At 44.1% G+C, this 15,097-nt stretch overlaps 1 protein-coding gene across 3 annotated transcripts in view; it reads right to left on the bottom strand.

Annotated features, from left to right (window-relative positions):
* MCM3AP (minichromosome maintenance complex component 3 associated protein) overlaps positions 1-15,097 on the bottom strand; it is a 65,520-nt gene that overhangs the window by 34,812 nt on the left and 15,611 nt on the right. For 2 of the 3 annotated variants that reach the window (XM_066369959.1, XM_066369960.1), the window contains exons 8-16: positions 14,694-14,891; positions 14,057-14,325; positions 12,779-12,941; positions 10,399-10,559; positions 9,389-9,630; positions 8,899-9,113; positions 7,756-7,856; positions 558-689; positions 42-155 (exon numbers count right to left, since the gene is read on the bottom strand). In XM_066369959.1, coding sequence (XP_066226056.1) covers positions 42-155; positions 558-689; positions 7,756-7,856; positions 8,899-9,113; positions 9,389-9,630; positions 10,399-10,559; positions 12,779-12,941; positions 14,057-14,325; positions 14,694-14,891 — 1,595 coding nt within the window. The remainder of the gene's footprint in view (positions 1-41; positions 156-557; positions 690-7,755; positions 7,857-8,898; positions 9,114-9,388; positions 9,631-10,398; positions 10,560-12,778; positions 12,942-14,056; positions 14,326-14,693; positions 14,892-15,097) is intronic. The other variant, XM_066369961.1, reaches the window with a different exon arrangement.

The following is a 15,097-nucleotide window of genomic DNA, read 5'->3' as shown; positions in this document are numbered from 1 at the left end:
GACCATTTCTCTCACACTGAAGGACACAGCACTTCACTTACTTCAACTCCTGGGAGCACGTTTCCCTCACACATTCCATTACCACCAGTTCTGTCAACTCTGCAGCCAGAGCCCGACTCATCTGAGTTAACATTAGTTCTCTTTCTTGTTTCAACCTAAATGTTTAAAAAAAGAATTAGGCACAAGAGTGATGTTTAAGAATAAAACTTAGTGACATCACACTGCATAACCTTGCAAATGGGGATTTGAGTTGTGCTGCCTGAGTTGGCAGGCCTAACCCTCTGATCCCACCAGACACAGATCACATGGCTGACCCCACCCCAGCGCCCATGACCACCACCCTCCCCCAGCCCCAGCAGAGAAGGGCTGCTGCTCACAAGGTGGGTGTAGCCTCGACCCCCATCCACTCCCTGGGTCGAAGTGGATGAGGGTGCGGGGCGAGCCTCAGGTCTGATGCAGTGGACACCAGCAGCAAGAGCATCGTAGGCCTGCTTGAGTTCTCTCCTCTGTCCACACACTCTGACCCCCATGTACATACATGGATGAGACACACTAACCTCTCCTCTTCAGCCTGCCTCCTTTCCTCCTCCTTTCGCTCCCTTTCCTTAGTCATTTCTTCAGCTGCAATGTGCCTCAAAATGCCTGTAGTTGCAGCTGTTAACAATTCCTCCATAGCAGCATTGGAAACACTAGACAGAACAAAGCAGATATCATTCTAAATTAATAAATGAAAGCCAACAAACCATATAACTAAACTTCTAACACTGGCAAGGAAAAAATGACTTATTTGGCTTTTAGCATAAAAATTAAACCCATGGTTAGAAACATATAATAATCAAAAATGACTCATGAATAAATAGGAAAACCAAATACACCTACAACTAGTAAAGAGATTGAAACAATTTTCAAAAACCACTCCTGCCTGACCAGGCGGTGGCGCAGTGGATAGAGTGTCCCACTATGACACAGAGGACCCAGGTTCGAGACCCCGAGGTCACCAGCTTAAGCACAGGCTCATCTGGTTTGAGCACAGCTCACCAGCTTGAACCCAAGGTCACTGGCTTGAGAAAGGGGTCACTTGCTCTGCTGTAGCCCCCCAGTCAAGGTACATATGAGAAAGCAATCACTGAACAACTAAGGTGCCGCAATGAAGAATTGATGCTCTTATCTCTCTCCCTTCCTGTCTGTCTGTCCCTCTCTCTGTCTCTGTCACAAAAAAAACAAAAACAAAAAAACAAAACAAAACACTCCTGCATGACCTGTGGTGGTGCAGGAGATCAAGTCTCCACCTATAATGCTGAGGTCACCAGTTCAAAACCCCAGGCTTGCCCAGTCAAGACACATATAAGAAGCAACTATGAGTTGATGCTTCTTGCTGCTCACCTCGTCTCTCTCTAAAAATCAATAAATAAAATCTTAAAAAAAAAACACACACAGCAAAGAAAAGCCAATGACCAGATGACTTCGCTGATAAATTATACTAATTCCTTAAAGAAGCACTAATACCAACTCTTTTCAAACTCTTCAAAAAAAGCTTAAGAAGCAATACTTCCTAACATTTCTATGAAGCCAGCATTGCCCTCACATGATACTAAAGTCAAAGACCCTACAATAAAACTGCAAACCAATAAATCTTATGGATAGTGATGTAAAAATCCTGAACAAAATACTAGCAAACCAATTAAGCAATACAGTTGACAACACAAGTTTAAACTACACAGATCCACTTACATAAGACTTTTATTTCCAGTAAATAATCGTTTGTATCCACAGGTTTTACATCTGATTGAAAATGTAAACAGTATTTTTACAATCCTGTCCAGGAATCAAAACTACTCTTTTTGATCTGAGTTTGGTTGAATCTGCAGATGCAAAAGGCCAACTAAAGGTTTTGGGGAATCAAAAGTTATATGCAGGGCCCTGGCTGGTTGGCTCAGTGGTAGAGCGTCAGCCTGGCGTGCAGGAGTCCCGAGTTCAATTCCCATTCAGGGCACACAGGAGAAGCGCCCATCTGCTTCTCTACCCCTCCCCCTCTCCTTCCTCTCTGTCTCTCTCTTCCCCTCCCGCAGCCAAGGCTCCATTGGAGCAAAGTTGGCCTGGGCGCTGAGGATGGCTCTATGGCCTCTGCCTCAGGCGCTAGAATGGCTCTGGCCGCAATGGAGCGACACCCCAGATGGGCAGAGCATCGCCCCCTGGTGGGCGTGCCGGGTGGATCCTGGTCGGGCGCATGCGGGAGTCTGTCTGACTGCCTCCCCATTTCCAACTTCAGAAAAATACAAATTTTGGATTGTGTGGGGATTGGCACCTCAACCCCTGCGTTGTTCAAGGGTCAACAGTATATTAAAGGATTATACAACATTACCAAGTGAGATTTATTCCTAGAATACAAGGATGATTCAACAAATAAAAATAATACAACCACAGTAATGGGATGAAAAAAAAATGATCATCTCAACTGATGCAGAAGGAACATCTGACAAAATTCAACAGCATTTCATGACAAAAATACTCAATAAATTAGGAATAGAAGCAAACCCCCTCAACATAACACCCACAGCTAACATATTCAGTGGTAAAAGACTGAATGAAAGCTTCTCCTCTAAGATCAAGACCAAGACAAGAATGCCCACCTTTGCCATTTTATTTCACCATACTAGAAGTTATAGCCAAGACAATTAAACAAGAAAAGTAAAAACATCCAAATTGGAAAAAAGAAAACTATGTCTATTCACAGATGACATGATCTTATTGGTATATATAGAAAATCCTAAGGAATCACTCAAAACGTATTAGAACTTGTAAAAGTGCAGCAAGTATGAAATATAAGGATCAATACTTAAAAAAATTAATGACATTACTAGATACTAGCATTGAACATACTGAAAGTGAAATTAAGATAATAATTTCATTTGCAATAACAACAAAAAGAATAATTAAATTTAACCAAGAAGATGAAAGACTTGTAAAATAAAAACTATAAAACACTGCTGAAAGAAATTAAGGCTGCCTACACAAATGGAAAGATATCCTATGTTCATGAATTGGAAGACTTAATATTGTTAAGATGTTAATACTACTCAACTTAATGTATAGATTTAATGTAATCACTATAAAAATCCTAAGAGCATTTTTTTACAGAAATAGACAAATCCATCCTAAAACTCATATAGAATTACAAAGTATATCAAATAGCAAAAAAATCTTGAAAAGAAGAAACAAAGTTGAAGGACTCACACTCTGTGAATTCAAAACTTATTACAACTTACTACAATGCTACAGTAACCAAAACTGTTAGTGTGATACACAAAAACAGGCGGCCAATGGAAAGAAATAAGGAGCCCAGAAATAAACCCTCACATATATGATGAATTGATTTTCACCAAGTTTCAAAAACCATCCAGTGAAAATTAACAGTCTTTTTAACAATTGGTACTGGGAAACCTAGATACCCATATACGAAAGAACATTGGATCCCTATCTTTACTATATATAATATAAAAATGAAATAAAAATGGATCAAAGACCTAAACTTAAGAACTTAAGCTACAAAACTCTTAGAAAAAAACATAAGGGAAATATTTCAAAACATTGGATTTGACAAAGATTTCTTATATATGACACCAAAAACAGAACAAATGGAAAAGTAATTTAGACTATTTGTGATAAATTTTATTGTGTAATAAAAATTTTAAACTTTTGTGAATCAAAGGATACTATCAAGAGTGAAAAGATAATCCACAAAAGAGAAAAAATATTTGTAAGTCATTCATCTGATAAGGAATCAATAACTGCAACATAAAGGAATTACAACTCAAAAAAAAAACAAAACACAATTCAAAAATGAACAAAGGACTTGAATACACAGTTCTCTTAACAAGATACACAGATGGCCAATAAGCACATTAAAAAAGATGTTCAATGACATCATTAGTCATTAGGGAAATGCAGACCAAAACTACGAGATACCACTTCACATCCGTTATGACGGTTATTATTTTAAAAAAAAAAAAACAACCAGAAGCATCAATCAAGCCACTGGCTACGTTTTTGTGTGGGCAAAAACACAGAGAAACCAGACCCTTTGCACACTGCTGATGAGAATGCAAAATGGTGCAGCTACTGTAGAAAATAGTTTGGTGGTTTCTCAAAATATTAAGAAGAGCGGTAGAGCGTCGGCCTGGCGTGCGGGGGACCCAGGTTCGATTCCTGGCCAGGGCACATAGGAGAAGCGCCCATTTGCTTCTCCACCCCCCACCCCCTCCTTCCTCTCTGTCTCTCTCTTCCCCTCCCGCAGCCAAGGCTCCATTGGAGCAAAGATGGCCCGGGCACTGGGGATGGCTCCTTGGCCTCTGCCCCAGGCGCTAGAGTGGCTCTGGTCGCAGCAGAGCGACGCCCCTGAGGGGCAGAGCATCGTCCCCGGGTGGGCAGAGCGTCGCCCCTGGTGGGCGTGCTGGGTGGATCCCGGTCGGGTGCATGCGAGAGTCTGTCTGACTGTCTCTCCCCGTTTCCAGCTTCAGGAAAAAAAAAAAAAAGAAGAGATAATATGACACAGCAATTCCACTCCTCGGCATTTACTGATAAGAACTGAAAGCAGAGACTCCATTATTTGCATATCCATGTTCATAGAATCATTATTTGCAAAAGCCAAAAGGTAGAAATAACCCAAGGGTCCATCAACAGATGAATTTTAAAAAAATGTGATGTATATACATGTGTATGTGTGTGTATATATGTTTAATGGAGTACTACTCAGCCATAAAAAAGAGTGAAATGTTAACACAAGCTACAACATAGATGAACCTTGAAGGCATTTTTGTATCAGGAAAAAAACAGACACAAAAAGACAAATAGTTATAATTGTACTTATACGAGGTACCTAACAGAGGCAAATTCATAAAGAAAGTAGAACAGAGGTTACCAGGTCCTGGGGAAAGAAAGAGAAGAATGGCAAATTATTGTTTAGTGGCATAGTTTCTGTTCGGGATGATGAAAAAGTTCTGGAAACAGTGGTGATGGATACACAACATTGTTAATGTATTTAGCACCATTGGATAGTACACTTAAAATTTGTTAAATGATAAATTTTATTATGTATATTTTACCACACACACACACACACACACACACACACAAAGTAAGCCCATGTAAACCATTTATGTTTAGTTCCATCAAGAAAGTATGTATACATAATTTCAGTATAAAAAAATGAATCAGGCCCTGGCCGGTTGGCTCAGCGGTAGAGCGTCGGCCTGGCATGCGGGGGACCCGGGTTCGATTCCCGGCCAGGGCACATAGGAGAAGCGCCCATTTGCTTCTCCACCCCCCCCTTCCTCTGTCTCTCTCTTCCCCTCCCGCAGCCAAGGCTCCATTGGAGCAAGGATGGCCCGGGTGCTGGGGATGGCTCCTTGGCCTCTGCCCCAGGTGCTAGAGTGGCTCTGGTCGCGGCAGAGCGACGACCCGGAGGGGCAGAGCATCGCCCCCTGGTGGGCAGAGTGTCACCCCTGGTGGGCGTGCCGGGTGGATCCCGGTCGGGCTCATGCGGGAGTCTGTCTGTCTCTCCCCGTTTCCAGCTTCAGAAAGAAAAAAGAAAAAAAAAAAAAAATGAATCAGCATTGGCCAGTGGCTCAGTGGATAGAGCGTCAGCCTAGTGTATGGATGTCCTGGACTCAATTCCTGGTCAGGATACACATGAGAAATGACCATCTGCTTCTCTTCCCCTCCCCGTCCCCCTCTCTACCTCTTCCCCTCCCACAGCCAGTGGCTGGACTCGTTTGAGCGTGGCACTGGGCACTGAGGATAGCTCATTGGTCTGACCATCAGCCTCAGGTGCTAAAAATAACTCGGTTGATTCGAGCATCAGCCCCAGAGTTGCTGGATGGATCTCAGTCAGGGTACATGTGGAAATATGTCTATCTGCTCTTCTCTCACTTAAAAAAAATAAATAAAATCTATTGAAAAGATGGATCCTTTTGTATAATCTACATTACACATTTATACAGGTGAAATAATACTTTATCCTTGTGTCACTTTATGTATATACTATGACTTGAAATCTTAAAGCCCGATTTGGCCCTGGCCGGTTGGCTCAGTGGTAGAGCGTCGGCCTGGCGTGCAGGGATCCCGGGTTCGATTCCCGGCCAGGGCACACAGGAGAAGTGCCCATCTGCTTCTCCACCCCTCCTCCTCTCCTTCCTCTCTGTCTCTCTCTTCCCCTCCTGCAGCCAAAGGCTCCATTGGAGCAAAGATGGCCCGGGCGCTGGGGATGGCTCCTTGGCCTCTGCCCCAGGCGCTAGAGTGGCTCTGGTCGCGGCAGAGCGACGACCCGGAGGGGCAGAGCATCGCCCCCTGGTGGACAGAGCATTGCCCCTGGTGGGCGTGCCGGGTGGATCCCGGTCGGGCGCATGCGGGAGTCTGTCTGACTGCCTCTCCATTTCCAGCTTCAGAAAAATATTAAAAAAAGGAAAAAAAAAAAAAGAAAGCCCGATTTACTAAATTAGATTTTAACCAACTTTCCAAAAGTTGCTTAGATTTTGATTAAATTTATCAAGACTATGTTTGAAGTATTAGAACCAAATATATACATAAAATTTATAACTGTAGCTTGAAATGTTTAAAGGGATTTAATCTGCGAAATTTATAAACTGAAATTTAATCTATGATCAAACAAAGTGATTATTTTTAATTTGGGGGGGCTTTAAATATTTATTTTTATTAAACTTATTGAGTTGACAGTTAAAATTATATAGGTTTTAGGGATAGAATTCTGTAATACATCATTTGTATGTTGTATTAACCCTTGGAGTAGTGACTTTTTTTCATGCCCGCTGACCCCTAGAAATGGGTTTTTTTCAAAAAATGAAATTAGTTTCAGTTAATTTTATTAACTTAAAATCATGTTTGATAACCAACTTATGGAAACAAGAACTTACATTTGCCTTTTTTTAATGTTGCTTTACACATTTTAAAAATAAAAATTTTTGTACAATCATACTCTGGATGGTCAGGAGGCACGAGGACGTACATGACTGTTTGCACTACTCAAAGGGTTAAGTGTTCACCACCCCAAGTCAAGTCTCCAAGAGTTTTTTGGGGTTTTTTTGCACATGAGAGTGACAGAGACAGGAAGGGAAAGAGATGACGCATGAACTCGTAGTTGTGGCATCTTAGTTGTTCATTAATAGCTTCTCATATATGCCTTGACCACAGGGCTCTAGCCAACCCAATGACCCCTTGCTCAAGTCAGCGACCTTGCTTAAGCCAACAACCATGGGATTATGTTGATGATCCCACATTCAAGCTGGTGACCCTGCACTCAAGTTGGTGAGCCTGTGCTCAAGCTGGCAACTGTGGGGTTTCAAACCTGGGACCTCAGAATCCCATGTCAACACTCTATCCACTATGCTATCACGGGTCAGGCTGGGTGTTTTTAATTTTTAATAGAGAATGAACTAAAATTAACTTGACTAGAATTTTAAGCCATGTTTAAAAAATATATTTTTAATTTACAACTTTAATAAACCTAATGTTGCTCAAACAGCAAACACAAATGGAAACTACTATGCCAATGACAAACTGGTCAGAAACATGAAGAATTATACCCAGAGAACAGACCAATAGTCAAGCCTATATAAATGGGAAGCTGCAATTTCTTGGTGAAGACCAAGAGCAGCTTTATGAGGGGAAACGTCTGGAGGAAGGACCAAGTATGCCTAGGGAGTACAGACAGCTTCAGAGCGGAAGCAGTGCCCCACTTACCCCAGAGCTGTGGCTGCGAAGGCCGCCCCAGCAGCACCAACCTCCTCACAATCCCTCTGAAGAACCTCCTGAATGAGCTCATCTACGACCTGCACCAGGTCCTAAAGAGAGGTCAGATAGGAAGGTCAGGCATGCTGGCAGTAACACTGCCTCAATCCAGATGGAACTTATCACCAATCTGACTCCACACTGAAGTCCTCACAGCCTAAGTGCACTGAAGCCCTTCACAGAACCATCAAGTTCTCATGTAACATCCTGTCCAGGGCAGAAATCCCATCAAGACGTTATCTATGGACACTGTTTGAAGATGTTTTAATGACTTTCATACGGGGTTAATTACGCTGTTTCTGTAAAGACTTCCTGCTAATGAACAGAAGAGATGCTTTTGGAGAGGATGGCAACCCTGTTACCTGCTCAAGTATGACTGTTCAGAGGACCCCAGTGCCACTCCCCCACATCAAACATGCTCAGTGTCTGTGGCCATTTTTCGTGTTCCCCCTCAGCTCTCCCTGATCCCCTGGCTAGGATAGTGCCCAGAACCTGTCCAAGCAACAGGTGGCAAGACAGTCCCAAAACCTATGTGGTGAACAGATTCTATTCAACCCCAGGGACATGTCTGTCAGTTGATACACTGACCACAGGGGCACACCTGTCAGTAGGCATTTGGTGTTACCCATGGTCCCATGTCCACTGGCTTTCAAATGAGTGTGTTGAACACCATTTGGAGCAGACCCGTGGGGGCACAAGATGGCGCTGGGACAATACGACCATGGACATTACATGTCTGTAGAGCCCTAGGCACAGGAAGTACTTGATGCAGGGCAACACTTATTTTAGCAACAGCATTAGGTTCATAAAAACCCTTTAGCTCATTCTCCAGTTTCACCTGTGACCTTTCAAAGAGACAGGGGCAACAAGCTAGAAACCTGCACATCATCCCTGCTCTCAGAAACTCAGGCTCCTTGTCTGAGACACAGACTCAAGCCTTATGGGCCAGGTCCCAAAGTGAGACATGTCATGGCTAGATCAGAACATTCTAAGGTCATGTGTGTAACCAACTTAGGTTTGGTCTACAGACAATGGTGCTGCTGGACAGTTTGTGCACAACAGGCTCCTTGGAGCCTGATCTGGAAGATTCCTTACCGTGTCAGAGTACACAGCCTCAGGCTTTGCAGGAAGAACCTCTGGCTGCACAGGGGGCTGCACAAGGGGTGGGAAGAGGCTGGATGCCTCACTCGGCGTGGGTGCTAAGTGGTGAGACAGAGAGGCCAGGGTAGATGCTGGGACAGGAAGAGACTGGAGGAGGGCCGGTGGGAATGCATCTGCCTCAGTACCAGGCTCCTCTCCTCTCCCCCTACCTGGAAGAGAACAGGAACCATGGGCACAGAGGACAAACTCCAGGCCACCCAGAGTGACTTGGAAAACTAGTCATCCTCCCTGAGCTTTAGCGTGAGAACCAAGCACCATGATGCAAAGTAGCCTTTCAGGCTGATCTCAGGGTGAAACTCCTGAGCAGAGCTGACATCTATACCTGCACACTGGACCTCAAAATGAGACAGATGCTTTTGGCTCCCAAGAGGTATCCTAGAGGGGCAAGTAGCCAGTTCCATCACCCAACTGCAGTTCCACTTACCTGTGGCATCCAAGCCGGGTCTTTGAGTGCCCACAGGCAGCTCTGCAGCCAGGCTTTCCCCGATGTACTTGTTCTGGGAGTTGAAGCTGCACACGGGGATATGACGAGGGATGGGGGGTAATGGCCCTCCATTCACAATTTCCCCAACTGACTCCGTCAGCTTCCTGGTAATAAACACCGACTTCCTGGCCTTCAATAATCCCTCTGGCTCCAAGAATGAGGACCGGTTCAGCTCGACACAGCTACCCAGACCACAAAGAATCCACAGAGAGGCATCACAGGTGAGAGGCCAGCCTTGACTTCTCAGTACCCGGCAATAACCCTAGAAGTCCCATCCCCGTCACTGAGTCACCACACAGCCACGTGGAAATCAGGAGGGAGGCAGCACCCACTGCTGTGCTGCCAGCCTACACAGGAGCCACCTGGCCTGTTAACAGCCACACGTGGAGCAGCACACACCTATATGCTACTGGTTCCCTTCAAAGCTGCCACATCCCCATGAGGACAGGACTACAGGCCACACCCAGGCAGTAAAGTTGGAGCAGGGACGGGTTGGAAAACTCAGCTCAGGGAGTGCCTAACATGTTTTGTATCATGATGCACTTTCTGGGAAAGGGCTGGCAACAAGCAGAGAGGCCTCTGGCCTGGCCCACTGGCACTTGTCTGGACCATCAGAGATGGACGGTGGCCTGTCACAGGTCAGCAGAGGCCATCCTCAAGGGACAGAACAAGGAGGCCCTACCCTTTACCTTTAAATTCTCCATAACTTGTAAAAAGCAGTGATTTTAGAGTCACAAAGAACTAGGTCTGAACCCAATCTGCCGACAAGCACCATGTGACCTGGGGATGTTCTTCAGTCCCTCTGACCCTTACTATGAACACCAAGGAAGCAGCACACAAAATGTGCTCTCTCCAGGGCCTAGAATGTTGACAGCACTTCCCAGCCCTTTATCAGAATTAAGATAAAAAGGGAACGAGAAAAGCCCTGCAGTTCCACCCCCAGATCTCACCCATCAGAAACAGTGAGGCCATGGTAGTTGAGGAAGTCAGTGGCCTCTTCGCCATCCCTGAAGAGCAGCATGCGCACCACACTATCCAGGGGAAAGACGGTGGATCGCTGTGTGCTCACCGTGTATGCAATATTGAGTGCCCGAAGAGCATCCCTGCGGATCTGAAAGGAGAAGCCAGTTATTGCCATCTCACAGGGTCAGTCACCCCAGGACCATAGAAAGGCTGGCATAGAGGACAGGGTTCCTGCTGTAGCTCAGTCCTTCTGGAAAGCAACCTGGCACTATGGTATGGGTCCCAGGCTTGGTGATCTAAGGCCATCTGCTCAAGGGAAGATGCCCAGGAATGCATGCAAAGGAACCAATTTCATATGCAGAAAAGGTTCAGCCTGAACGCCTTATTTGTAAGAGAAACTAGAAAACAAAACTGCCCCACAGTGGGCAACGAAAGGAAACTGTGCAGCATACATTCAATGAAAAACTGTGTAGCTGCTAAAAATTATCACAATGACAATGGAATAGCACTGAAAAATAGATAATACAAAATTGAGTCAGAGACAAAATTGTTTCATAGAACTGTAACAAGTGCTTTAAAAAAAGAAGACAAAGGAAAACCAGGAAAATGATAACAAAACCTATACGGGATGGTAAGACTCTGGGTGGCTTTTCTCAGTGTTCTTTAATTCAACCACTATTTATCAAGTGTTTACCTTACCCTGGCATTGTTAATGCTGAGACTACAACAATGAAAACAAAATCCCTGCCTGACCAGGCAGTGACGCAGTGGATAGAGCATTGGATTGGGATGCAGAGGACCCAGGTCAAGGCCCTGAGCTTGTCAGCTCATCCGGCTTGAGCACGGGCTCAGCAGCTTGAGCGTGAGATCATAGACATGACCCATGGTCACTGGCTTGAGTCCAAAGGTCACTGGCTTGAAGCCCAAGGTTGCTGACTTGAGCAAGGAGTCCCTTGCTCTGCTGTAGCCCCCCAGTCAAAGCACATATGAGAAAGCAATCAATAAACTGAAGTGCCACAATGAAGACTTGATGCTTCTCATCTCTCTCTCTTCCTGTGTGTCTGTCTCTATCTGTTCCTCTGTGTCTCTGTGCAAAAAAAAAAGAAAAAAGAAAAAAAATCCCTGTCCCCCATGTAGCTAATGTGTTAGGGAGAGACCAGCACTGAATAAATTGAACATGTAAAATACATAGTATATTTAATGATGACACTGCAATAAAGAGAAAGGCAGAGAAGGACAGGGTAGGCCCAGCCAAGAAGGTGGCAGCCATACCAAGACCTAGAGGTGGCAGCCCTATGTGATTCTATGAAAAGAAAGAGCAGTGAGAACAGGAAGTACAGAAACCCTGAGGCAGGAGGGTATGGGGCTTGGAGGATAGGAGACACCACTACAGCAGGAGCTAATCAAGGAGGAACCAGGAAAGATGGTCCTGGGGACAAGGGACAGTGTGCATATCCTTAGTTTTCTTTATCAAAAGCACAAAGTTCCCCAAATGAGGGACATCATTAGAAATCTTCATTTGTGCCAGAATTTCAGTTGTTGGCAATTGTCAGATCTGACAATGTACACACTTATACAAGATTCTCTGCCTGGGATGTGACTGTGTATTTAGTCACTGTTTACAGGAGAACTTGGTGTGTGACCAAAGAAGAAAAATGACCTGGAGTTACAAGAACCAGCCAGCAGGTCCCTGAGATGTCCTGAGCAGCCTCCTCCGCATCCAGTTGGCCCCAAGGGCTCTCAGCAAGGACTCCTGTTGGTGGCATCCTCCACCCCTGCGGCTGGGGGAGCAGCATAGCGTGTACACTGTGAGGTACATGTGAGCTGCTCTGTAATCATTCCCAAGTGCCCTCGGTCTGGGGCTGAAAACCTCACTAGAGAGTCTGAGGCCAGGGGCTCACACTCTAAGCAAAGCCCCAGGCCTGCCTTTGTAACCCCAGAGCACAGCATAACACCAACAAAGAGCAATGACCTGAGATATTTATTGAAATGCATTTAGCTTCATCAGGATCACTCTAGAAATTTAAATTAATAACACTGAGAATTTCTTAGAGGCTTAGTGTGTGCAGATTTTTATTTTTTTATTTCTTTTTTCTTCCAGTGAAGATCAAGTGCTAGAAACTAGTTACATGGTTCTAAAGAGAGTTCTCTTATCTGAACCATAAGAACAGTATTTTTCATTGCCTTCCATGATCAAAGATGCCAACCCCTATAAAATGGGATAACATCAGTGACCCTGGGAAGCCGCCAGAGGGCTGTGTGCAAATTAGCCCAGGACCTGCCTGAAATGTCCATGGAATACAGAAACACTTAAAACAGAAGCAGCCTGCTTTGTTCTAATTCTGAAAGTACAGTGACATTACTTACCTGATTAAAGTAACAATGTAAAAGACAAGCGTTCAGGTAAGACGCTGACTGGACCAGTTTGAAAAACCTCACAAAATTATTACTGTTCAGTGCAGCAAAAGCCTGAACAGCAAATTTCACCTCAGGGGAGTTTCTAACAGCTGGATGAAACTGCTGTACTTCTCTGTTAATAAATGGAGATAAAAAGAGATTAAATTTTATTTTTAATTAGTTCTACAGACTATCCACAAAACAAGATGTGATAAGAAACTAAATTTCAACCATACTGATAAAGGGAGTCCTAATGGTGACATGTACCATTACACTCACTGTTTCCTAATTTCAAAACTGCCAATCTTATGCCGGATTGGTAAAAACATTTTAAGATGATGAATAAAGGAAGTAAATTCAAACAACAATTTAAGAATGGACTACCTAAGAGATACTTTAATTTCAACTGGCAGCCAGCTGTTTGATGACAATGCATAAGAAACAAAATTTAACTTTGTTTCGTTTAAAATAAACTGATTTGACTAAATTACTCAACATGGAGGACACATGGCCAACACAAATGCAAAGACTACACAGCCACTTTCCAGGACAAGTTTTCCTCCAAGGCTTAATTTTAAAACTTATAATCAATCACACCTCTAAACATTCTCTGACAAGGTTCTTGGAAAAAATACTAAGTTAAAAAAGAGTTTCAGCTTTATTAAGGGGACCTTGGAGATACCAGTTGTCATCAAATCCAGTTTACCAGTGACAGGGGACTCTGCCATATTTCTCACGTCTATATTTGTATTGAATAGACCCAGATTTAAAATTCATTCTTTCTTAGTATCAAACCCTTAGTATTTGTTTCACACATTTTTCCTCTCCTACTACTGAGATCTTGGTAGAGATGTGTGTGCACATGCATACAAGGAAACACGCCTAGATACAGCAAATTGCTAACAACTCTGACAGGGCACCCTGGGCATCGCTGTCCGACTCCCTCACCTATTCTGCTCACCAGGCCAATTCCTTCCTCGTTTTCTCTTGCTGACAAGGAGATTATTCTCAGGAAGGATTTTGGGCCAAATAAAGACGTGCCGTTGTCAGCACTCATCCCCATCCTACTCCCAGTGGCTCAGTTCAACAGACTGCAGAGACCAGACCAGCCCTGGTTTCTTACTGTAATCCCAGCATTAAGGACCAGAGGCAACTTAGCACTATCAGCTACTGCTAATCCCAACAGCTCTTCTCCTGTTTACACTTTGCTTTCTAGACAGCTTACTAGTTCAGAATTTGAAAGTTCACCTTAGGATGTCCCCCTTATTGAGATTGAGTAGCACGTTGTAACCCTGGAACTCAGCTTCGCTGACACAGAACACGCCCTTGTTTCTCAGGTCCTGGTACATCTCCTTCAGACTCTGAAGGCACTTGGTCATGTTCTCATTGTTGATCTTGGCATCAAAGGAGGACATGGGCTCCTCACACATGAAGTGGGCACAGTGGATATGAAGCCGAGCACATTTCTCAATCAGGGACACTGTCACAGGATCACACAGGTGCTGCTGCGTGATGTCCTGGCCACGAGCAAGAAGGGAATATTATACATGCACACACGTATGACACACACACACTTCACATATGCACAGGTGGACTTGTATGCACACAAACACCTTACGTGCATACATGTCTCACATACACAGATCCCATGCACACATTCCCATGCAAAGAATCGATCAACTACTAGAAAAATCATGTTTATTACCTGAATTTCCCATAGTTCAAATTTGAAACAAAGCCCACAAAGAACATTTTAATAGGACTTTGTAATGATTTTAAGTAATAATATACTTTCTGTTACGGATAAAATGTAACTAAAACGACAAAAACTCTTTCACCTTAGAATTCACAGTTCTTTCTTTTCCTAATCAAAGGAGGCTGATACCTTCCGTATGCCCCGTGTGCGGTTCCACAGGAAGTCGTACCAGTCCCGTAGGTTGCCCTCCTTCTGGTCCATAATCTGGGTCACCAGGTAGTCCATGGTCCTGCTAAGCACTGCTGAGGGCCGCAGCTCATGTGGCAGGGGCTCCTCCTGATCAGCTGAGGAGCGGCTGTATTCCTTGACGGCTGCTGCATGGTCCACCTAAAGACACGGAATGGAGACAAGCATCTGGGTGGCAGGTGGTAGATCAGCCTCCCAGCAGCTGTGTCTTAAAATAAGGGGGGAAATCACACACACAATCATACAAGATCAATACTACAAAATATAATTTTATATGTAAAATTTCTGTTTGAAGGTGACAATCAAAATTCAGAGACAAAATATATTGACCCTGGGCAGATAGTTGT

This window comes from Saccopteryx leptura, chromosome 2, assembly GCF_036850995.1.
Source record: "Saccopteryx leptura isolate mSacLep1 chromosome 2, mSacLep1_pri_phased_curated, whole genome shotgun sequence".
Taxonomy (NCBI): Eukaryota; Metazoa; Chordata; class Mammalia; order Chiroptera; family Emballonuridae; genus Saccopteryx; species Saccopteryx leptura.
The sequence above is the reverse complement of the archived record's forward strand: the minus strand, read 5'-3'. Positions and strand labels throughout refer to the sequence as shown.